Below are 19,528 nucleotides of genomic sequence, written 5' to 3' on the forward strand. Positions count from 1 at the left end.
AAAGGACGAGGCGGAAGTGAGTGTGCCACAAAAGCTCACTTTGCGCAAACTTTTCCCTTGACATATCCTTGAGGGTGGCAAATTTTAATTGAATCGACTAATTTGGAGAGGAGAAAATAAATTTCTCCTCTTTCTTCGCCCAAGATGAACCGCCAAAAACTTTTTCTCCACCAAAAACTAAAGCCGCGGCGCGCGAGCTTTCAAAAGGCTCTGGGAATTTTCACTGTCGCCGCGAGGCATACTCAAAGAGAATCGGCCAAGATGACACAGCGAATGACGCACTTCATCCTTCGGCTCCCTTTTCCTCAGGAGACACACGATTTGTTCATTATCTGGATTTTCCGGCACGAGTGGGAAAATGTGTGTCTTTCAGCTGCAGAAGGAGCAAATTTCCACAGCCGGACAAACTGCATGAATTGCGCGTGAGCTTGAACATCCTGTGTGTGTCCTGCCTTCGAAATTACACGCCAAGGGGGAGATAATGCGCCCAAAGACAGGAATATTCTTCCATTTCCACAAATTTATTGCATATAGTTGCTTTTTCAGCCATAACCTCAAACAAATCATTATAAATATATCCTTAATAATCCTTTTTCAATTGAGTTTTCCAAATTGCTTGTATTTGCATTGAATTGACACGAATTGCGTTCTAATTCTCTGTTTGAACACAATTTCAAGGGAAAAATAGAACTTATGTGGACTAATTAGTGCTTAGATTGTCGATTTTAACTATTTTTCTCCTAAAATGAGGTTAAAAAAAAGAAATTCCATGAAATTCTACTACAAATGTGCTGAATTTGGTTATTTTATGAAGTGTTTGAGCATAATTCAGTCTCAAATTATCATAAAAATCAGGTTTAAGTGGTTAAAATCATTCTTTGTCGTATATTTTCCAAACATAACCTCAAACAAATGTATAGGAATCCTTATTTATCCCTTTGAAAGCCTTTTATATGGAAAATTAAGATATAATAATCTATAATTGACTCGAAATATACAGAAAACAGTGATTTTTAAGCTCTGAAATTGACTCTGAAGCTTCTCAACATATATTTTTGAGGTTATGTTTAACCTCATTGATCAATTAAATAATTCGTGCCACAATATCTCCCCCTTGTCGCACGCTGAAGAACTTGTGATGTCACCAAAGTGACTCGCTAAATCACATCGATTCTCTCTTATCCAGTGAAGAATCCTTCAACATTTTCTCTAGTGGAATTTTAATGATACAAATTCATCAATTTTCCTCAGCACTTTTTCATTAAATATAAATTATGAAATTTCCTTCAAAACTTGCACTTTAATTACATTGAAATTCTCTTGAAACACTTTCACAGAGTGGAAATTTCACCGCCAAAAAGCTTCCAGTCGCGAAGACACTCAATTGTCCAGACCAGAGTTGGTGACATTTGCCATGCTTCCACTTCTCATGGAGGGAAAAATTCCATTTAAGTTTTCTCTATTTTATTTATAAAATTCTCTTCATACATTCGCTACATAATCTTAATAAATCACACGCACACAATCAGTCAATTAACTTATATTTCCTCCTTTTCTATCTGTTCTTTTTCTTTTCTTCTTCAGGTGTGTTTGAAAGAAAATACCAACGGAAATTGTATCTGAGTTTCCTCCTGAATGTCCTTCATCCAGGACACTCCTGTGAAAACACTGAACTTGACGGTGAATTAAAAATTTCAAAGAGATATTCTGTTTTTTTACAATAAATAATAGCTGTGATCAATTTTATATCCGCGAAATTCTCCTACTTTTGGACATTATAAATTACCTCATGTTTTCACTCAGCTTTTCTCTCCCTAAATTAGTTGTTAAATCCTTATAACTCCCTCTCTTTATGCCTACAGTTCATCCTTGAGATCATCCTCATCTCCGCCGTCCGTGGGCGGAACGCCGCCCTGTCCTTGATAGAGTTTCGCAATGATTGGCTGCACGACATCCTCAAGTTCCTTCTTCTGCTTGCGGAACTCCTCCGAATCCGCATCCTGATTGTCCTCCAGCCACTTGATCTTGGCATCAATCGCCTCCTCCATCGTGCTCTTCTCCTCCTCCGACACCTTGGCGCCCAGCTTCTCCTTGTCGCCCAGTTGATTCTTCAAACTGTACGCGTAGCTTTCCAGCTCATTTCGCGCCTCAACGCGCTCCTTCAGCTTCTTATCCTCATCGGCAAACTTCTCCGCATCCTTGATCATCCTCTCAATGTCCTCCGGCGTCAGACGATTCTGATCATTCGTGATGACAATCTTCTCCGAATTGCCCGTGCCCTTGTCCTCCGCCGTGACCTGCAGAATGCCGTTGGCGTCAATCTCAAAGGACACCTCAATCTGCGGAATGCCACGCGGCGCCGGCGGAATGCCCGTGAGATCGAATTTGCCCAGCAAGTGATTGTCCTTCGTCATGGGACGCTCGCCTTCGTACACCTGAATCGTCACTGTGTGCTGATTATCGGACGCCGTGGAGAAGATCTGCGATTTCTTCGTGGGAATCACTGTGTTGCGCGGAATCAACTTCGTCATCACGCCACCAACAGTCTCAATGCCCATCGTGAGTGGATTCACGTCCAGCAGGACAATGGCATCGGTGTCTTGCTCACCAGACAGCACGCCAGCCTGCACGGCAGCGCCATAAGCCACAGCCTCATCGGGATTGATGCCACGCGACGGTTCCTTGCCACCAAAGTACTCCTTCACCAGCTGCTGCACCTTCGGGATGCGCGTCGATCCTCCGACCAGCACAATCTCATCCACATCCTTCTTGCTCATGTCCGAATCGTCCAACACCTTCTGCACCGGCTTCATTGTCGATCTGAACAAATCCATGTTCAACTCCTCAAACTTCGCACGCGTCAGCGTCTCAGAGAAATCTTCACCCTCGAAGAACGATTCAATCTCAATTCTCACTTGATGACTTCCCGACAGTGCACGCTTTGCCTTCTCCACCTCACGACGCAGCTTCTGCACGGCGCGATTGTCCTTGCGGATGTCCTTGCCCTTCTTCTTCTTGTACAGCTTGATGAAGTGATCCATGACGCGCTGATCAAAGTCTTCGCCACCCAAATGCGTGTCACCATTCGTCGCCACTACTTCAAACACACCATTGTCGATGGTCAGCAGGGAGACATCGAAGGTTCCGCCGCCCAAATCGAACACCAGCACATTCTTCTCGCCATCCTTCTTGTCCAGCCCATAAGCAATTGCCGCCGCCGTGGGTTCATTGATGATTCTCATCACATTCAGCCCGGCAATCACGCCAGCGTCCTTCGTCGCCTGACGCTGAGCGTCATTGAAGTATGCCGGCACTGTGACCACGGCGTGCGTGACCTTCTTGCCCAGATACGCCTCAGCCGTCTCCTTCATCTTGCCCAACACCATGGCGCTGATCTCCTCCGGCGCGAACACTTTGCTGCCCGATCCCGTGGCCACCTGAATGTGCGGCTTGCTGTTCTTCTCGATCACCTTGAAGGGGAAGAACTTCACGTCGTGCTGCACCGTCGTGTCACTCCACTCACGCCCAATCAGACGCTTGGCGTCGAACACAGTGTTCTCAGGATTCGTCGTCAGCTGATTCTTGGCCGCGTCGCCAATCAGACGCTCACCTTCAGCCGTGAAAGCCACATAAGACGGCGTGATGCGATTTCCCTGGTCATTGGCGATGATCTCCACGCGACCGTTCTTGTAAACGCCAACACTAGAGCGAGAAAGAGAGCGAGAGAAATGGTTAGTAAAGCAGTTTCAGCAGACAAACAGAGAATTTCCCGCAACGAAATTCCACTAAAAGTCTCCCAATTTTACAGAAAATCCACAAAATTGAAATGAAGTGAATTGAAATCAATTGAATTCTTTTAAAATGTTCTAAAATCGACTGATAGAAACCAATATTTTCAATTTAACTATTAATTAAGCAATATTTCAGTCAATTTTTCAATAAATAACGTATGAAATCAAGTGAAGAATTCACAAAATAACCATTATTACTATTGAAAGGTGTTTTTTTTGTACTCTTTTAACACAAATTCACCCTCAAATGTTGGTTATTTTCCTCAATTCCCCCCTGAAAAGGCAAAAACTCTCATTTTAGAGGTTATGTTGTCAATTTTCCACGTCAAGATCGCGGGAAAATCTTGGTAGGCGTGGAAAAAACACTTGTCAAATTTACACCCAAAAAATAGGAAAACTTTAGTGTAAAATCGTGGGCGTTTTGTATATTTCTCTTAAATTTACGACAATTCAACGGAAGTGCAAAAGAGTCGCCATGGAATAGAAATACGCCTTCAATGTAGTCCAATCTTGAGACGGCCACGCATTTTCTTGCCTTGACAGTTCTAGTCGTTCTATGGACACAAACACAGAGAGAAGAAGGAAAAGAGGCTGGAAAACTCACCATGAATACGTTGTGCCCAAGTCAATGCCCACGACGGTTCCGATGTCCTTGTCCTTCTCCTTCTTGTCCTCCGCCAGCGCCAGGCCGACGAAGGCCACCACGGCCAGCAATCGCAGTATTCTCATCTTCAGCTCGTCTTCTGCACAGCCTGGAAGGGCGGGAAAAGAGGGGGGAAAAGTCAGTGGAGTGCAAAAATAGGTCACGAGACGTGACGAGCAATTCTGATGACGAAGCGGTTAATTTCACCGTTATATCTTCACTTCCTGGCTCTCGTGCGCATTCCAGAGCCTCCTCTGACCACCTGCCCGCGCTTTCCAGCCACTTTCCAGGCACTTCGCGGGCGGGGAAATCCCGAGAATTTGCCACCCAAATGATCGTTTCAGCCCGCAAAATGGAGAAAAGTGAATGAATTCTGAGAATCTTCTGAATTCTTGGGAATTTCGCACTCTCAATGCGACACGTTGGCCTCATTTTCGCCACCACTTTTTTTTGATGACGTAGTCTGGAACGTTCTCATCACTTTGCCCCCAAATTACCCCCTTTCCACCCACACAGCACGCCCCATTGGGCCCCCAAGACACCCCAAAAGGACTCTCACAGCCAGGAAGAGGCGTATTTTGCGTGAAAAACCCGAATTTCATGGGAAAACCCAAGAATGCCGGCCACATTGCAACACCCCAAAAAAAAACTTACCTCGCTTTTCAAGCGAATAATCAGCGGATTTTCAACAATTTCACCACAATTAATCCACAAGGGGATGTCCAAGAGTGTCTACGCACAGCGTTTGCACAGGAAATTCACAGAATTCACACCGAAACTGGCAAATAATTGCAACAAATTCCTTCCACTCTTCGCAATGTTCACTGAAAAACTAACGTTCCTCTACTGTTCGCACCTCAATTTGAGGCGCTGATATCAAAGCGTGGATTTATTTCATTGGTCGACGTCAGAATTGTTGTGTGCATTTGATTGGTCCACGCGAATTTGGCCGACACAGCGCCACATGGGTGTGTGTCTGGAACTACACTGACATTCACCGATATATCGCGTCACATTTGGGTGAAATTGTGAAAGTTCACACAACATCGCTTCTCCGGCCCTGAAATTTTCACCGCTGTTGCATCACACGGGGCACATTTGGGGTCATGGGCACGCAGCGCAACCTGCCGAACTCCAAGGAGGCCCTGCTGAAGTCCTACAACACGCGCCTGAAGGATGACGTGAAGAGCATGCAGGAGAACTTTGAAGGTTGGCGCGTGGCGCAAATGTAAACAAACACGCTCAAAACACACTCATGTAAACATTTTGCAGAGATACTGAAGCTTGCCAAGGGTGAAAATGATAGTCAACTCTCGAAGATCACCCAATGCGAGCAGGACACATATGAGATGCAAGTCCGGGCGGCAAATATTGGTGATTAACAGAGAAAATTGCATCATAAGAATGACTCATTTCTCTCTGTGCTTTTTTGGCTCTGTTTCAGTGCGCGCGGGCGAGAGTCTCATGAAATTGGTCTCGGATATCAAGCAGTATTTGATTCTTAATGATTTCCACTCAGTCAACGAGGCGATCACCACAAATTCCCAATTCTATCGCTCCACACAAGCGGATTGCGACAAGAAGCTGATGAACCTGCGAGACGACATGGCGGCTGATCTCTATGACCTCGAGGAGGAATATTATACGAGCGTTTATAAGTGATTTTCGCAGAAATGCACTTGTTTTAGCCTGAAAAAACATTTGTTTATTTTCTGGAATGTTTGCTCGTGCAGCGCCACGAGTGGCTGGGATATGAATTAGTCTGCAGATGTACTGAGAAAAAATGAAGCTGAATCGAAGTGAAAATCGCATTTAGAAAGCAAGAATTCAGGGTATTTCACTCAATTCATTCAAATACAAAACAGAAAATGCAGGAAATTTGCTTCAATCCTTCAATAAAGTCATTTTCCACTCCTCCAAAGACACTCTTGGACATTTCCGTCGCTCGTCTGGCGACATTTCGCCCTTTGGCGCTGTCGGGTTTGCATGGTTGGCAGCAGTGTTTGGCTGTTCAGGGAAGTGCGCGAAATAACGAAGGGTTCTTCACGGACGCTCCGGCAAATGGCATCGAAGGGGAAAGCGAAGGCTCCGGCGCGGCCCCGGAAGAAGGCCAACGGCTACAGCAAGTCGGTGAAGCTGACGCTGGGCAGCGTGCTGCGCGATCTGGAGAAGAAGGATTGGCTCGTCGGCCCGGCGATCGGCAGCGGCGGCTTCGGGGACATCTACTCCTGCTGCGAGGCGGAGAAGGCGCCCCGCAGCACCGACGACTACCAGAGCGTGCTGAAGATTGAACCGTACGAAAATGGGCCGCTGTTCGTCGAGATGCACTTCTACATCCGGAACACCAAGACTGCCGACAGTGAGTGGGAATTTGGGGGGCTCACGCGTGGCGGGGTGACTGACCAGGCTTGTTTTCCAGTTGAGGCGTTCAAGAAGGCCAGGAAGCTGAAGAATCTCGGCATGCCGTATCTCCTGGGCAGAGGATCGCACGAGTTGCAGGGCGAAAAGCACAGATTCGTCGTGATGCCGCGCTATGGCAGTGATATTTGGAAGATCTTCATCAACAACGGCCGCCAGATTCCACTGCACACCGTCTACCGGCTGGCCATCCAGATGGTGAGTCCCCGTGTGTCCGGAAGGCGACAGAAACTCTAACCAAACAATCGTTCTTCCCCTGCAGATCGACGTTCTGGAGTACATTCACGAGGCAACGTACATTCACGGCGATCTCAAGGGCGCCAACATCCTGCTGGGCTTCGGCAAGGGCGGCGGCGCCCAGGCGTACCTGGTGGACTTCGGTCTGGCCACGCACTTCACCACGAAGGACTTCAAGCCGGACCCGAAGCAGATGCACAACGGCACGATTGAATACACGTCGCGGGACGCGCATCTGGGCGTCCAGACCAGGCGCGGAGACCTGGAGATTCTGGGCTATAACCTCGTGCAGTGGTGCGCCTCGAAGCTGCCCTGGGAGGCGCCAGAGACGCTCAAAGTGCCGACAAAAGTGCAGGAAGCGAAGGAGAAGTTCATGAAGGATGTACGAAAGTCACTCAAGGATCTCTTTGCCGGCGATTATCCGCGTCCTCTCGAGGAGTTCCTGCAGCACGTGCGAGATCTGAAGCACGACGAGGCGCCGGATTATGACAAGTGTCGGCAGATGTTCGCGAAGGCGCTCAAGACGTTGGGAAAGACGAATTCGGGCGACTTGGAGTTTGCCGCTGTATCGCTGCCGCTGAAGAAGGCCAAGAAGGAGGCCATCAATGCCGCCAAGAGATCTCCCAAGCGTCCCAGAGACTCAGATTCCGTCTCGCCGGAGAAGAAGCTACGCGTGAAGAGAGAGAAAAGTCCGGCTGTTGCGCCTTCGCCGTCGCCCAAGAGGAAAATTGACGCTGCGAAAGCCAAGACGGAAGTCACCAAGGCCACGGGGAAGACGAAGAAGCTGTACAAGGTGAATCTGGAGCTGGACATCAGCCTGGATGCGGACGTTGTGGTGAATGTGCAGCGCAAGCCGAAGTCTGTCGCCACGCGGAAGAGTCCCAGAGCGATAGTTTCCACGCCCAAACCCGCCAGCGATGACGAGTGCATCGCTGATTCCCAGGACGCGAGTCCGCGCAAGCGGGCGACAAAGGCGAAGCGACCGGGAAAGACTCTGGTGTCAATCCAGAAAGACGCTTAAATTCCTGCATTTTCACGACTTTTTCACTAAATTCCCTCATTGAAGTTACACTAGAAAGCTGTCTTTGTCAATTCCCGGCATTCCCGGCTACATTACAGAGCAGAAGGAGCTCTCTTTCGCCGGTGTCTCGACGCCATCCTGCAGTTCCTTGGATTTCAGGGCGAGAAATGTGTTCTCGTTGGTCTTCGTGAACCATTCTGGCAGTGGAGCGTTCCAGTCTGTTGGTGGAGTTGATCTCTTCTTCCACACATCATTGGCTTTGTGAGCCTCCATCCTCTTCTGCCTCCGCTCAGCCTCGCTGTCCAGAAGTCGCCGAGCGGCAGCCAAATCATCCTTCTCCTCATACTTCAGGCAATCCTCGTAATCCTTTCCCCACTGTGAGCAATCTATGGACTCGCCGTAGATGAAGTACTGATTGAATCGCGCCTTGTAGCTCTTGCAATCGCTGAACTCGTGCTTATACAGGAAGCAGGGACGACTCTGGAAGAAGAGTGAGGTTAGAAAGTGTCGGGATTGACTGGAAAAAAGCCAATTTACCGCCCACATGAGATTATCTCGAACTCTTTCATCACTGAGCTGACTGGAGAAGGTGCTGGATTGTTCGTTGCCAGACATTTTCAGTGTGAAAAGCCCAGGAAAAGGCGAAATTCCCACGCACTGGGATTTTCCTCCTGACCAAAAACAAAACAAAACGTCCTAACCTCATATTTAGCCAAGGAGAAAAAGCCGCGATTTCCACTATAATTGCATGTATATTTAAGTGTAAAAACAGGCAAACAAGACACACTTTCACTCCTCAGAATCCGAAGATGCCACAACTGGCCAATCCGGCGCCTTCTGTGCCTGTTCTTTCTGCGCATTCTCAAGATAGTCATTCTGGGCAGCCACAATTTCCGCCGCTGTTGTGCACTTCTCGTACTTCTCCAGCAGCTCGGCGTTCAGGGAGACGAAGGAGTGTCCCCAGCTGAATTTGCTCAAGTACCAGTTGGCTTCCGCCTTGAAACCCGTGATGAACATCGTGGCCGCGATGGCTTCCACGCAGCTCAGCTGGCAGGGCTTCCCGTAATTGATGGGATTCGCCGCCACGAAGAAGGGCAGCAGACGCGGATGCGGAGACTTCATCTTGCCGAAGGGCGTCTGGTCGAGTTTCGCCCAGGAACAGTCGACAACGGCGATTCCGGCGTTCTGCACAATTTCACGATCCTCCGGACTCACGGTTTTCGTGCCCATGGGCGTGAGAACGAGTCCGGGAAACCTGAGAAAGACTCACGTTAGCGCAAGTCAATTCTTGCTGTCGATTCTCGAAGACACAAACCTCTGGCCAAGCTTGAGATTCCTGATCAATCTGTGCCTGGCGAGCTTCCGTCCGGAACACTTCCTGGGATCGCAGTGATTTAGATCCCACATGGCCACTTTGAAGGTGGGCGGAGAGCCCAAATCCTCTCCACCAGAACTCTCGGATGTGGAATCACTGCCAGAACCAGCGGAAGATTCATCCGAATCTTCGTGCAGTTCTGATGCAGTTTCAGCGGAGTTTTCCGCCTTGCTTTGCTTGTCCGGACAGCGAACCTTCATCTTCCGGAACTCCTTGGTCATCTTTCGCTGGTTCTTCTTCATTTTGTTGCGAAATACTCACTGAAAACGCGTGACGAAGAATTTACTGCAAAAACCTCAATTTGTTTACAATTTATCGCTGACGTCACGGCGTGTCAAAAACAGCTGAGCAAATTTTCCCGCCCAAAATCAGGAAATGAATTTTTTCATGTGAGAAAAAGGTGTAGTTTTCTTATTGAATTTGCTAAGATACACTTCTTTTTAGTCAAATAAATGCTTTATTTGATAAATACAATTGATAAATCAGAGGTAAAAGCGCGGCTGAAAAGAATTCTGCACTTTTCACTGGAAAATCTGCACGGAATGGTTCTTGTAGTCACTCACGATGACCTCCAAGTCTGGAGTGACGTGGATTCCGGACACCCACTTGAAGAGGCGGGAAGATCCTCGTCCTCCGATCGTTTTGATCAGGCGTCCATCCTTGGTGAAGATCTTGAAGAGAATCACTTTATGAGTCTTGCTGAAAAGCCAGCAAATTACAGTAAAATTACCTGAACTCTGGCATTTCCACTGTCGCCCAGGAAGATGAATCCATGCGGTCCGATCGTGAGGACTTCGGGATACTTGAATTGTCCCTTCTGCGTGCCCATCTTCCCGAATTCACTCACTTTCTCGCCCAATCCGTTGAAGATCTTCACTCTGCAGTGTCCACTGTCCAGGACGACGATGTTGCTTCCGTGCAGAGCGAGTGCTGTGGGCGATTGCAGGTCGGCCAGCTTGGAGATGGTGTTCTGGAGCGCAGAAGCAATCATCTGTGTCTTCTTCACCTGTCCAAACTGCAGGATCATCTGTCCTGTGATCCTGTTCAGGCACTGCACGCGATCATTTCCCGTGTCGCACACGAAGATGGTGTTTTCAGGACCGAGAGCGATTCCTTCGGGCGATCTCAAGCATCCCTCGAGATCACCTTTCGCCCCAATCACGCGCTGCAAATCGCCGTGGCGCGAGAAGACGAAGATGCAGTGCTTCCACTTGTCAGACACGAAGATCTCCTGGGAATCACTGGACAGAGCGATGCTGTGCGGATAGATCATGTCCTCGTGGAAGATCCTGTGGATGATGCGTCCCTTCTTGCGCTCAATCGCGAAGATGATCTTGCTGTCCGATCCGGCGATGTACAGCAGCTGCTCGCCGATGATCTCATCCACCCAGGGCGCCAGGAAGACGCCCAGCGGCCGTGGACACTTGCCCCAGAACAGCTTGGCCTTCAGATCCCGCGACATGATGTACTTCACCAGGCTGACCTTGTCCTCCAGCGGATTACTGTCTTCCTGCTCTGGCGAATCCTCTTCGGTTTCTTCGCCACCTTCAGGAGTGTTCAACTCAATCCTGAACTCCTCCTCGTTGAACATCATCCGCGTGTCGTCACACTTGGACACGTCTTGAAGGATGCCGGAGACTCTCTTGTGCATCTGGAGAAAGTATGTGCTCGTCTCCTGATGGATTTTCCCACTCAAATCTCTCTTTGTGCTCTCAATTGCATCCACAATTGTCTGGCTTTTGGTTGTGGCTTCGCCGATCATCTGTTCCGCACTCTCGAGCACCAGCGCTTCTTTTCTCCGCAGTTCCTGGATCTGTCTGTCCACGAACTGACTCACGTGGCTCCTCAGCTGCTCCATGCGATCCTAAAAATCAAAAATTCAATGGATTCATTCAAATTCTCTCTTTCTCTCTCGCTGTGCCAGATTTTAATAGCGCATTGTCTAACTGACCTTTATGCCATCCAACTTGTGCGTTAGACATTCTTCGGCGCTCTTCAGCTGATCCGCCAGGTTGCTGAGCTGATTGCTGAGATCGCCCATGTGCGCCGTCCAGCAGATCTGGCAGAACTTCTGGCGACAGTGGCTGCAATCCCTGAAGCAATCATGGGCGGCATTTGGCACCATTTCGCACCTCACGCAGCGATCTTCCTGCTGAAGAAAGCACACAGAAATCAGCGTCAAAAAGCGTCACCCTGCTTCTTATCACTCTCATTATATTGTCCATCAGTGATAAGTCGAAGAGGCACACTTTACTGGGAATTCCATACCACTTGAGTGACTGGCGATAGGGAGGCATTTCCGAGGAGCTTCAGCAGCGAACAGATGTAGAGATTGGTGGGAAGATCGCCGGGATTGGCTGTGAAAGTCATCCTGCAAGTTGGACACTCTCTTCTGCTGCCGCCGCTGCAGATCGCCTCGAGGCAGTTGTGGCAGAATGTGTGCTGACACGCCAGCATTTTGGGATTCTGCAGGCGATCGAAGCAAATGCCACACTGCACGAGATCCTCAATGGGCGCCAGTGATCCGCGATTCTCGAATCTCATGCTCTTGCTGCGCAGCACAACCGGAGGATTTCTCTGGCTCATTTCCCGGCTTTCTCCTGACTTGGCTTGGAAGCAGAAAATACAGGAAAGACGGAATGAGAAGCTTAGAAAGCCCAAGGAATCAATCCGCAAGAGGACATAAAAATTCACTCATTCACGCCTCGGATTTCGTCTTGAATATTTGGCAATAATTGATACAGATCAATAAAGATGATCGGAGTTTATGTCTTACCGGATTTTATGACCGAAGAAGTCACAACAGCTGTAAATGCAATAGAATGTAAGACAGTCTGAAGGGATTGAATGAAGAAATCTACACAATTCAGCGCACTTCTTGCTCGCCAAAGCATCGACTGACGAGGAAGTGGCCGTGCAATTGCCCAACAATTGAATCTTATCACACTCTTATCGATCATTTCATCTGGCAATCCAATTAGCCGGAATTGGTGTTTTGCCAGAGTTATTGAGCGCGCGAAGTGGCTTTTTGTGTGCGCGATGAGAATATCGCGATCATTTGGCTGGTTCAGACTGTTCAGGGTGGGGAAGACGTCGTGCGATCAGCCCGATGACGTCGATCTTGGTCAACTTCTTCAGCGCCAAGAGGCATCCATGGCAATTTTCTCTCTCCGTGCAGTTCAATATCGACTGTCGCTGGAACACCATCGCGAGTCCGCGGAAGTCTTTTGCGCGCAAAAGTTGGATCGTGTGAGTTTGTGGCGCGAAGGGTGATTATGGAAAAGTGTGCTTGAGTGTGCAAGAATGATAAAGAAGTGATAAGGCAGCAGTTTAGAGCTGAAATCTCAAGGATTAAATTGCCTCTTCTAATTATTAGAAGTAAGCGAAAAACCCCCCCAAAGAAAGATCATTGATCCTCACGATCGCGCGCGCGCGCGATTTGGGCGAAATGTGTCAAATAACAAAAGTGGCGATCGTACGAATTTGATTCAATTCACGGACGTGATAATATCTATCCATTGTTTCTGCTCGTCAATTGAGCATTTTAGTCACGATTGCTGGGGCAAAAATTTTAATGGCACACATTGTTGGATGTCAAGTGCATAAATATAGCCAATATGATCAATTGCGATCACCTTTTGCAGCGCGACAACCTGTTGCGGACGATCTTTTCCTCAAGTCTCATGAGATCATGACATAGTTACGTAAAAGCAAATCTAGGGTTTCTTGCTGAGAAACTCTGTAATACTTTTTGCTCTCGTGCTTAATTGATGGCGCAGCAATTAATCCCCAAGAATGGCGCTGTGAAGAGTCGACAAATCCTGTCCCAGAGCCGAAGGATTTGTCCGATGATCCACAGCTCGCAACGGTCTCATTCCAAATATGCTACAGATCATAAATCCGCGACCAATTCACACACAATTAATCAAGACGATCAAGACTCTTCTTGTCGGTGGCAGAAAGAGAGATGTTTAGAGAAAATTGATCGTTATTGCTGTTTAAGTAGTGCATAGTCAGTAAATCACGGCGTGGGGCGCGCTTTTTCTGCCACCCACAGGTGATAATCTTCAGACACTTCAGACTTTATTGGCTCCTATTAAATATGCCCGTGGAGAGAAATTGCTAATCGCGCTCGGTGAGCTTCTTGTCAAGTGAAAAGTCAATCTAATTTCCCTTTTTATTCATAAATCACAAAACGTGCTGAGACGATATAATAGTTTCAGTGTAACTTCATTGCAGGTCACTTTGAAAATTACTGTAATATTTTCTTCACTATATATAAAATCATAGAATTGTCTCATAATTTGCCTTTTTTTTCCTGCAAATGATCTAGATTTTTTCTTCTCACACTCGAAGATCAATCATTTGTGAATGTTCTAAATAATGAGATTCATTAAATTTATCACCTGTTTTTCTTCATCTGCACGTGAATTTGAAAGAAATTCAGATGTTTTCTAAGTCACACCAGATGACAAAGTGGAATAATCGGAAAACAGGTGATTATAATCGAAATTCTTGGACAACTTCTCTCTCCTTTTCTTGTCTGACAACATTGCGTGCGCTTGGCGAGGAGAAGAAAAAAAAAGCGTGTTCTGACCCAGATTTATCAACGGTGTCTCAATATTCAAATAAAACCAATGAAAGTTGAGAATAAGTGTCATCATCAATATAATTCATTGATGAAGATCGCGCGACTTCTATCTAAAAGTAGGGAAAATCACAGACTTGCAGACGATGAAGAATTGGGACAAATTCTCTCTGTTTCTCAAGCACTCCTTGTCGAAATGAACCCACTCAGAGACACTCAGACGATTGCAGCACAACTCGCGATGCCATAAACTCGTTATGATCACATCATTCTTGCCCTTTTCGCCTTTTTCTTCCGCCTCTTGGAAACCTGTGCAGCCATCAAGGGGGAGATAATATGGCTCTGAAGTGGTTTAAAGTTAAACGGAAGTGAGGAAGTGTTGAAATATTTGTTATATTTGTGCTTGAGAAGCATTCTTCACAAATTAGAGCACTTTCTTGAATTCCTTCCGGCAATTCTGCAAAAGAAAATGAGTTCCAATGTTTTTCTAGGTTATGCGACTAATTGTAGTGGAACTAAATAAGTAAATAACTATTTCTGCTCACATCTTCGACAATCTTATAATAAGAAGTGAGATTTTACACTTAAATAATCATACGCAAACATAGAAAACAGTTTTCGGGCCGATCATAACCTCAAAATACCTTTTCGTATGTAAATAATGAAATTTTCGTGACTTTCCATGCATTTTACGATTAAACGGAAAAGTTTTGAGCTGTGTTTTGTTGCGAATCCTCTTTTTGATTTGCTTCAAGGTCTTGAAGTCTGTCCAGAAATCGGAAATTCAAGCATTTGAGGGACTTAAGCCTGTTCTTGAGACAGAAGAACCCAGATTTCAGACATATTATCTCCCCCTTGACAGAGATTGATTTTAACAGCTTCTTAAATCACGTCAATTTGTCTTTATTCTCACACATCTCTTTAATGTGCTTTCGAAGCTCCATCAGTCTGCCGAGTTTCTCGCCCTCGCGCCGTCTTGTTATCTCATGCAATGCGCTGGCAAATAAATGGCTGCAACCTTGAACTTGTTGCACAACTTCCTCTCTCGCTCGCGGACGCGATGCCATAAAAACGTCTCTGTCGGTGCATCCAGCGTCAAGGTGGGTCAATTGAATATTCTGGGGAATTGACACACAAAATTCTGCACAACAGCCACGCTTTTTCCGTTATGATGTCGCCGTCGTGCGCATTCTGTGTGTGTTTTCTTCGTGTGGCCATAAAAAAGGTACCTAACTCTCCAGTATGCCAATAGATATCCAATAAAATCCACCAATAATCACTTTAAGCTAATTGTGATACGAATTTGTAATGCGCACATCCGCAACACTTTGTCAATGCAATTGTGCGACCCAGAAATTTCGCTTCTACAGCTTTTTTCCTTCTTCTCCTTCGTCAAAATTTCATTTTCTTCTTAATCTCAATCACTAGACTCATTAGTGTCTGGGATATCATCAAAAACCGGAACGTAAGTCTTCCTCCTCGGCCATAAATTCATCTCTTGAGCACCTGATGCATCTCTGAGTCACTGATCAATGGCATTCTCGCCGTTTTGTCGTCACGTTTGCACAGAATCATCTTCCGCGGCGGCAGAGTTGATTTCACGCTAGATTGAGAGCTCATCTTCCTTCTCGGTTTCGTTGGAATTGATTCTTCAGTTGTGCCACTTTCAGCCAAGAATTTGCTATTATGCATATTTTCTCTGATCGAAGCACAGTTTGATGAGAAGATGCAGAAATTGACCTGCAAAATATGATTCTAGAGGCTTAAATCTGTGCAATTGCCTTCTGAAAAGTGCTTTGTTGACTGTATACCATTTCTAGCAAGAATATCTCCTCCTTGATCCCGTCAAGGATGAGAATTAGCGCCACTGGCGCCCAGCATTTAAACTAGAAATCCATCGAGCATCAATTCTGGCGCGAAAGTTTCCCACGTCTTCCCGAGATGTGCAGTATAGAATCTTCTGAGCGCTTTCTCGCCATTCTTGGCCGTTGAAACCCGTTCTCGGTTTCCTCATTGTCCGCAAAAAGTGGTTTCCTTTGTGAGTCAATAGGAAAGTTGAGTTTCTCCGGTCTCTGGACGCTTTTCTGGAATTTAGCATAGCGAATCTGAGTAGCCAGTGAGACGCAAAAGCATCTGTTCGGTGAATTTTCACGCTGATTTTTTGTTCTGTGGAAAAAAAACTCTGGAGAAATGAGGGAAATTCTGCATCTTCAAGCTGGCCAGTGTGGCAATCAGATTGGTGTGAAGTTCTGGGAGGTGATTTCGGATGAGCACGGGATTCTGGCGGACGGGAAGTTCGCGGGCGACACGGATCTGCAGCAGGAGCGGCTGAATGTGTACTACAACGAGTCCACGAGTGGGAATTACGTGCCGCGCGCCGTGATGGTGGACTTGGAGCCCGGCACGATGGACTCCGTGCGCAGCTGCGCCTTCGGCGGCCTCTTCCGGCCGGACAACTTCATCTTCGGGCAGTCCGGCGCGGGCAACAACTGGGCCAAGGGCCACTACACCGAGGGCGCCGAGCTGGCGGACTCGGTGCTGGACGTGGTGCGTCGCGAGGCGGAGGCGTGCGACTGCCTGCAGGGCTTCCAGCTGACGCACTCCCTGGGCGGCGGCACGGGCTCTGGCATGGGCACGCTGCTCATCTCGAAGATCCGCGAGGAGTATCCGGACAGGATCATGAACACCTTCTCCGTGGTGCCGTCGCCGAAGGTCTCTGACACCGTCGTGGAGCCGTACAACACCACGCTGAGCATCCATCAGCTGGTGGAGAACACCGACGAGACATTCTGCATGGACAACGAGGCGCTGTACGACATCTGCTTCCGCACGCTGAAGCTGCAGACGCCGACGTACAGCGATCTCAATCATCTGGTCTCGATGACGATGTCCGGCATCACGACGTGCCTGCGATTTCCCGGCCAGCTGAATGCCGATCTGCGGAAGTTGGCCGTGAATATGGTGCCCTTTCCGCGCCTGCACTTCTTCGTGCCGGGATTTGCGCCGCTGACAGCGCGTGGAGATCAGCAATTCCGCGCCATCACGATTCCTGAGCTCACGCAGCAGATGTTCGACGCCAAGAACATGATGACGGCGTGTGATCCGCGCCACGGACGCTATCTCACCGTGGCGGCGATCTTCCGTGGGCGGATGAGCATGAAGGAAGTGGACGAGCAGATGCTGAACATCCAGAACAAGAACAGCAGCTACTTCGTGGAGTGGATCCCCAACAACTGCAAGACGGCGGTGTGTGACATTCCGCCGCGTGGCCTGAAGCTGTGCGCCACGTTCATCGGCAACACCACGGCCATCCAGGAGATCTTCCGGCGCGTGTCCGAGCAGTTCACGTCCATGTTCAGGCGCAAGGCCTTCCTGCACTGGTACATGGGCGAGGGAATGGACGAGATGGAGTTCTCCGAGGCGGAGAACAACATGAATGATCTCATCAGCGAGTATCAGCAGTACCAGGAAGCGGGAATGCAGGATCAGGACTTCGAGGGCGGCGAGGAGGAGGAAGAGGAGGAGACTTTCGTTAAAACCGAAAATTAATCATTGACACATCATCCTGACCTACAAATTCTTCGTTCTGTCGCATTTCATATGCAAATAAATCTCACACTTTTGCTTTCAACTCACCAAAGGGGGAAATATCATGGTCAATTCAGTGGAGATTTGAGGAAGAGTTGAAATATATTGGTAATTTTTTTTCTACTCTGAAAAAGCTACGGTTTTTAAGTCACTTCTTGAGATGGAAAAGCCTCGATTAGATTACAATAAAACGGATAAAATTCTTATCAGACAGACTTGAGGCAGATTTTCTCCCCCTTGGCGCGTCCGTTGGAGTTCAATGATCTCAACCAGAAGCGAAGAGGATCTTTTCATCTCTGGGCGTTCGGCGCTTTTCGAGCGCGAGAGAAAAGTGAAAGGAGCGGCGGAATTGTGTCTCAATTGTGAATTGAGAGCAGTGTTTATTATGCCCAGATGATCGTGATTTTCACCTGTGATCGTGAGGCGATTCATTCATGATCTTGAGGAGTGCATAATAAGATGTTATCTCGCTCTCTTTTCCAGCTCAAAGAGTGAGACAGAATATGGAGGCGCGCTGGCGATGGTTACCGCTCGTGATTGTGCTGATTGTGTGGCAAGTCGGATCGCAGGAGGTGAAGGACATCGAGGCGGAGAGGGAAGGAGTGCCGGAAGGAGACGCCAAGCCACATTCCAGACAGAAGCGACTGATCTGGATCACAGAAGATGGACGATTGGCTCTGCCGCCAGGAACTTCTCTGACAATTTCACCCACTCTTGCTTTGCCCCTAATCCGACATCCTCCGCCAGGATTCTTCTCCAACATCACCATCAGTTTGCCTCTGACCAGTAAGATTTTCCTGGGTTCTTTTCTCGCCTGTTTTCCTGACATTTTGTCTTCTGTGCGCAGTTGATTTCGACAAATTGGGCCTCACAGACAATGAAAATCCCCTCGGTGTGCTGCCCAATGTGTTCGCCAGATCAATGGGCAGAGCCACAGGCATGATTCTCTCCAATTACATCTCATCCTACATGAAGGGGCGCAAGAGGAGGGAAGCTGCGGCAACAGAATCATCCCCCTTTAAAGTCTCAATGATGGACGCAGAAGCGGAGGATGATTTTCCACCTGAACTTCCGGAGAAGCACAAATTCATCTTTCACGGCGGCGAAAGAGCCCTCTTGTATGTGGCTCTTGAGGATCTTCTCGGGACTTTTGGGCTGGATGGCAAGGCGTGCATCTTGAGGGCGATTTGCGAAGTTCACTCACGGAAACTCCACAACTTTGGACTGTTTGGAGAGATTGTGAAGCTCTTTCTCACGTGAGTTCTCAATTATTCAAGTCTCTCGAAGCATTTTTACTGATTTTTCCTGGCTTTCAGTGCCTCCAAGAGTCCCTTTTCGCACCTCCTGGACGAATACGTGACGGCGCAGCGTGTCGGCGAGGGTGTTTTGGGGCCGGGCGAGTGCTTTCCGTACTACAAAAAGTGCCCCAAGAGCATCTTCAGGAGTAGCATAGATCACAAATACCAAAACTACAAGGAGGAGGAGAGCAGCGTTGAGAATGAAGTTCATCATACACACGATTTTAGTCAATTCATGTAAAGAAAAAAAAAGCACGCGCTCGTGTGTGCTTTATAGGAAAAGCTCTCCAAAAATCTATCGTTGCACTGTGGCCATATTGGCTGGGAGATGCACAACTTTATAGTCACGATCGAAGGCCATCAATTTCTTTTTTTTATTGTAATCACACTCGAGAGGAATTTTCTGTGTAAAATAAAAGATCGCATGTGGATGAAAGTCGTTGGGCTTTTTCTTTTGGCGCTTCAAATTTTGAATGCACTTTGCTGTTGGAGGGTTTTTTTCTTTCGAACACTTGAGCAATGTTCGAATCTGGAAGTCCGAAGGCGCGTTGCGTGTGTGTGTGTGTGTT

General features: G+C 47.6%; 8 protein-coding genes across 9 annotated transcripts; 4 read left to right on the top strand and 4 right to left on the bottom strand.

Moving 5' to 3' along the window:
- Positions 1-1,447: 1,447 nt before the first annotated feature.
- LOC132264509 (endoplasmic reticulum chaperone BiP) lies at positions 1,448-5,282 on the bottom strand. Its single transcript, XM_059764744.1, has 3 exons — positions 5,089-5,282; positions 4,396-4,543; positions 1,448-3,702 (listed from the first exon to the last, which is right to left on the bottom strand). The coding sequence occupies exons 2-3, from the start codon at positions 4,518-4,520 to the stop codon at positions 1,857-1,859; spliced, it is 1,971 nt and encodes a 656-aa protein (XP_059620727.1). The 5' UTR covers positions 4,521-4,543; positions 5,089-5,282; the 3' UTR covers positions 1,448-1,856.
- A 124-nt stretch (positions 5,283-5,406) lies between these two features.
- On the top strand, positions 5,407-6,121 carry LOC132264510 (mediator of RNA polymerase II transcription subunit 22-like). Its single transcript, XM_059764746.1, has 3 exons — positions 5,407-5,643; positions 5,707-5,808; positions 5,879-6,121. Exons 1-3 carry the CDS (start codon positions 5,541-5,543, stop codon positions 6,094-6,096), a joined length of 423 nt encoding a protein of 140 aa, XP_059620729.1. The 5' UTR covers positions 5,407-5,540; the 3' UTR covers positions 6,097-6,121.
- A 263-nt stretch (positions 6,122-6,384) lies between these two features.
- Positions 6,385-8,122, top strand: LOC132264522 (nucleosomal histone kinase 1-like). The gene is made up of 3 exons (XM_059764757.1): positions 6,385-6,793; positions 6,854-7,050; positions 7,115-8,122. The coding sequence occupies exons 1-3, from the start codon at positions 6,421-6,423 to the stop codon at positions 8,108-8,110; spliced, it is 1,566 nt and encodes a 521-aa protein (XP_059620740.1). The 5' UTR covers positions 6,385-6,420; the 3' UTR covers positions 8,111-8,122.
- A 33-nt stretch (positions 8,123-8,155) lies between these two features.
- Positions 8,156-8,822, bottom strand: LOC132264525 (UPF0545 protein C22orf39 homolog). Its single transcript, XM_059764761.1, has 2 exons — positions 8,648-8,822; positions 8,156-8,590 (listed from the first exon to the last, which is right to left on the bottom strand). Exons 1-2 carry the CDS (start codon positions 8,723-8,725, stop codon positions 8,198-8,200), a joined length of 471 nt encoding a protein of 156 aa, XP_059620744.1. The 5' UTR covers positions 8,726-8,822; the 3' UTR covers positions 8,156-8,197.
- LOC132264524 (18S rRNA aminocarboxypropyltransferase-like) lies at positions 8,815-9,768 on the bottom strand. The gene is made up of 2 exons (XM_059764760.1): positions 9,426-9,768; positions 8,815-9,365 (listed from the first exon to the last, which is right to left on the bottom strand). The coding sequence occupies exons 1-2, from the start codon at positions 9,725-9,727 to the stop codon at positions 8,900-8,902; spliced, it is 768 nt and encodes a 255-aa protein (XP_059620743.1). The 5' UTR covers positions 9,728-9,768; the 3' UTR covers positions 8,815-8,899.
- LOC132264523 (tubulin beta chain-like) lies at positions 8,981-17,793 on the top strand. 2 transcript variants are annotated; one of them, XM_059764759.1, is made up of 2 exons: positions 8,981-8,990; positions 16,262-17,793. In XM_059764759.1, exon 2 carries the CDS (start codon positions 16,264-16,266, stop codon positions 17,620-17,622), a length of 1,359 nt encoding a protein of 452 aa, XP_059620742.1. In that variant the 5' UTR covers positions 8,981-8,990; positions 16,262-16,263; the 3' UTR covers positions 17,623-17,793. The 2 variants fall into 2 exon arrangements, with proteins under 2 accessions (XP_059620742.1, XP_059620741.1); XM_059764758.1 differs by lacking the exon at positions 8,981-8,990 and having other exon boundaries at positions 16,244-17,793.
- On the bottom strand, positions 9,918-12,071 carry LOC132264515 (RING finger protein nhl-1-like). Its single transcript, XM_059764750.1, has 4 exons — positions 11,754-12,071; positions 11,437-11,637; positions 10,216-11,349; positions 9,918-10,156 (listed from the first exon to the last, which is right to left on the bottom strand). The coding sequence occupies exons 1-4, from the start codon at positions 12,069-12,071 to the stop codon at positions 10,007-10,009; spliced, it is 1,803 nt and encodes a 600-aa protein (XP_059620733.1). The 3' UTR covers positions 9,918-10,006.
- A 371-nt stretch (positions 17,794-18,164) lies between the features above and the next one.
- Positions 18,165-19,380, top strand: LOC132264516 (uncharacterized). The gene is made up of 3 exons (XM_059764751.1): positions 18,165-18,447; positions 18,509-18,917; positions 18,978-19,380. The coding sequence occupies exons 1-3, from the start codon at positions 18,165-18,167 to the stop codon at positions 19,198-19,200; spliced, it is 915 nt and encodes a 304-aa protein (XP_059620734.1). The 3' UTR covers positions 19,201-19,380.
- Positions 19,381-19,528: the final 148 nt, after the last annotated feature.

Source organism: Phlebotomus argentipes, unplaced genomic scaffold, assembly GCF_947086385.1.
Source record: "Phlebotomus argentipes unplaced genomic scaffold, Phlebotomus argentipes genome assembly contig_27, whole genome shotgun sequence".
NCBI lineage: Eukaryota > Metazoa > Arthropoda > Insecta > Diptera > Psychodidae > Phlebotomus > Phlebotomus argentipes.

Bases quoted from the DNA above. Each gene is read 5' to 3' on its own strand.
- LOC132264522 (XM_059764757.1), top strand. From the start codon at position 6,421: ATGGTTGGCAGCAGTGTTTGGCTGTTCAGGGAAGTGCGCGAAATAACG. The intron at 6,794-6,853 runs GTGAGTGGGAAT...CTTGTTTTCCAG, and splicing joins GAACACCAAGACTGCCGACA to TTGAGGCGTTCAAGAAGGCC. The intron at 7,051-7,114 runs GTGAGTCCCCGT...CTTCCCCTGCAG, and splicing joins ACCGGCTGGCCATCCAGATG to ATCGACGTTCTGGAGTACAT.
- LOC132264509 (XM_059764744.1), bottom strand. From the start codon at position 4,520: ATGAGAATACTGCGATTGCTGGCCGTGGTGGCCTTCGTCGGCCTGGCG. The intron at 3,703-4,395 runs GTGAGTTTTCCA...TTCTCGCTCTAG, and splicing joins TTGGGCACAACGTATTCATG to TGTTGGCGTTTACAAGAACG.
- LOC132264515 (XM_059764750.1), bottom strand. From the start codon at position 12,071: ATGAGCCAGAGAAATCCTCCGGTTGTGCTGCGCAGCAAGAGCATGAGA. The intron at 11,638-11,753 runs GTATGGAATTCC...TGCTTTCTTCAG, and splicing joins TATCGCCAGTCACTCAAGTG to CAGGAAGATCGCTGCGTGAG. The intron at 10,157-10,215 runs GTAATTTTACTG...ATTCTCTTCAAG, and splicing joins GTGGAAATGCCAGAGTTCAG to ATCTTCACCAAGGATGGACG.
- LOC132264523 (XM_059764759.1), top strand. From the start codon at position 16,264: ATGAGGGAAATTCTGCATCTTCAAGCTGGCCAGTGTGGCAATCAGATT.
- LOC132264525 (XM_059764761.1), bottom strand. From the start codon at position 8,725: ATGTCTGGCAACGAACAATCCAGCACCTTCTCCAGTCAGCTCAGTGAT. The intron at 8,591-8,647 runs GTAAATTGGCTT...CTCTTCTTCCAG, and splicing joins GAGATAATCTCATGTGGGCG to AGTCGTCCCTGCTTCCTGTA.
- LOC132264524 (XM_059764760.1), bottom strand. From the start codon at position 9,727: ATGAAGAAGAACCAGCGAAAGATGACCAAGGAGTTCCGGAAGATGAAG. The intron at 9,366-9,425 runs GTTTGTGTCTTC...AGTCTTTCTCAG, and splicing joins AATCTCAAGCTTGGCCAGAG to GTTTCCCGGACTCGTTCTCA.
- LOC132264510 (XM_059764746.1), top strand. From the start codon at position 5,541: ATGGGCACGCAGCGCAACCTGCCGAACTCCAAGGAGGCCCTGCTGAAG. The intron at 5,644-5,706 runs GTTGGCGCGTGG...AACATTTTGCAG, and splicing joins CATGCAGGAGAACTTTGAAG to AGATACTGAAGCTTGCCAAG. The intron at 5,809-5,878 runs GTGATTAACAGA...GCTCTGTTTCAG, and splicing joins AGTCCGGGCGGCAAATATTG to TGCGCGCGGGCGAGAGTCTC.
- LOC132264516 (XM_059764751.1), top strand. From the start codon at position 18,165: ATGGAGGCGCGCTGGCGATGGTTACCGCTCGTGATTGTGCTGATTGTG. The intron at 18,448-18,508 runs GTAAGATTTTCC...TTCTGTGCGCAG, and splicing joins CATCAGTTTGCCTCTGACCA to TTGATTTCGACAAATTGGGC. The intron at 18,918-18,977 runs GTGAGTTCTCAA...CCTGGCTTTCAG, and splicing joins ATTGTGAAGCTCTTTCTCAC to TGCCTCCAAGAGTCCCTTTT.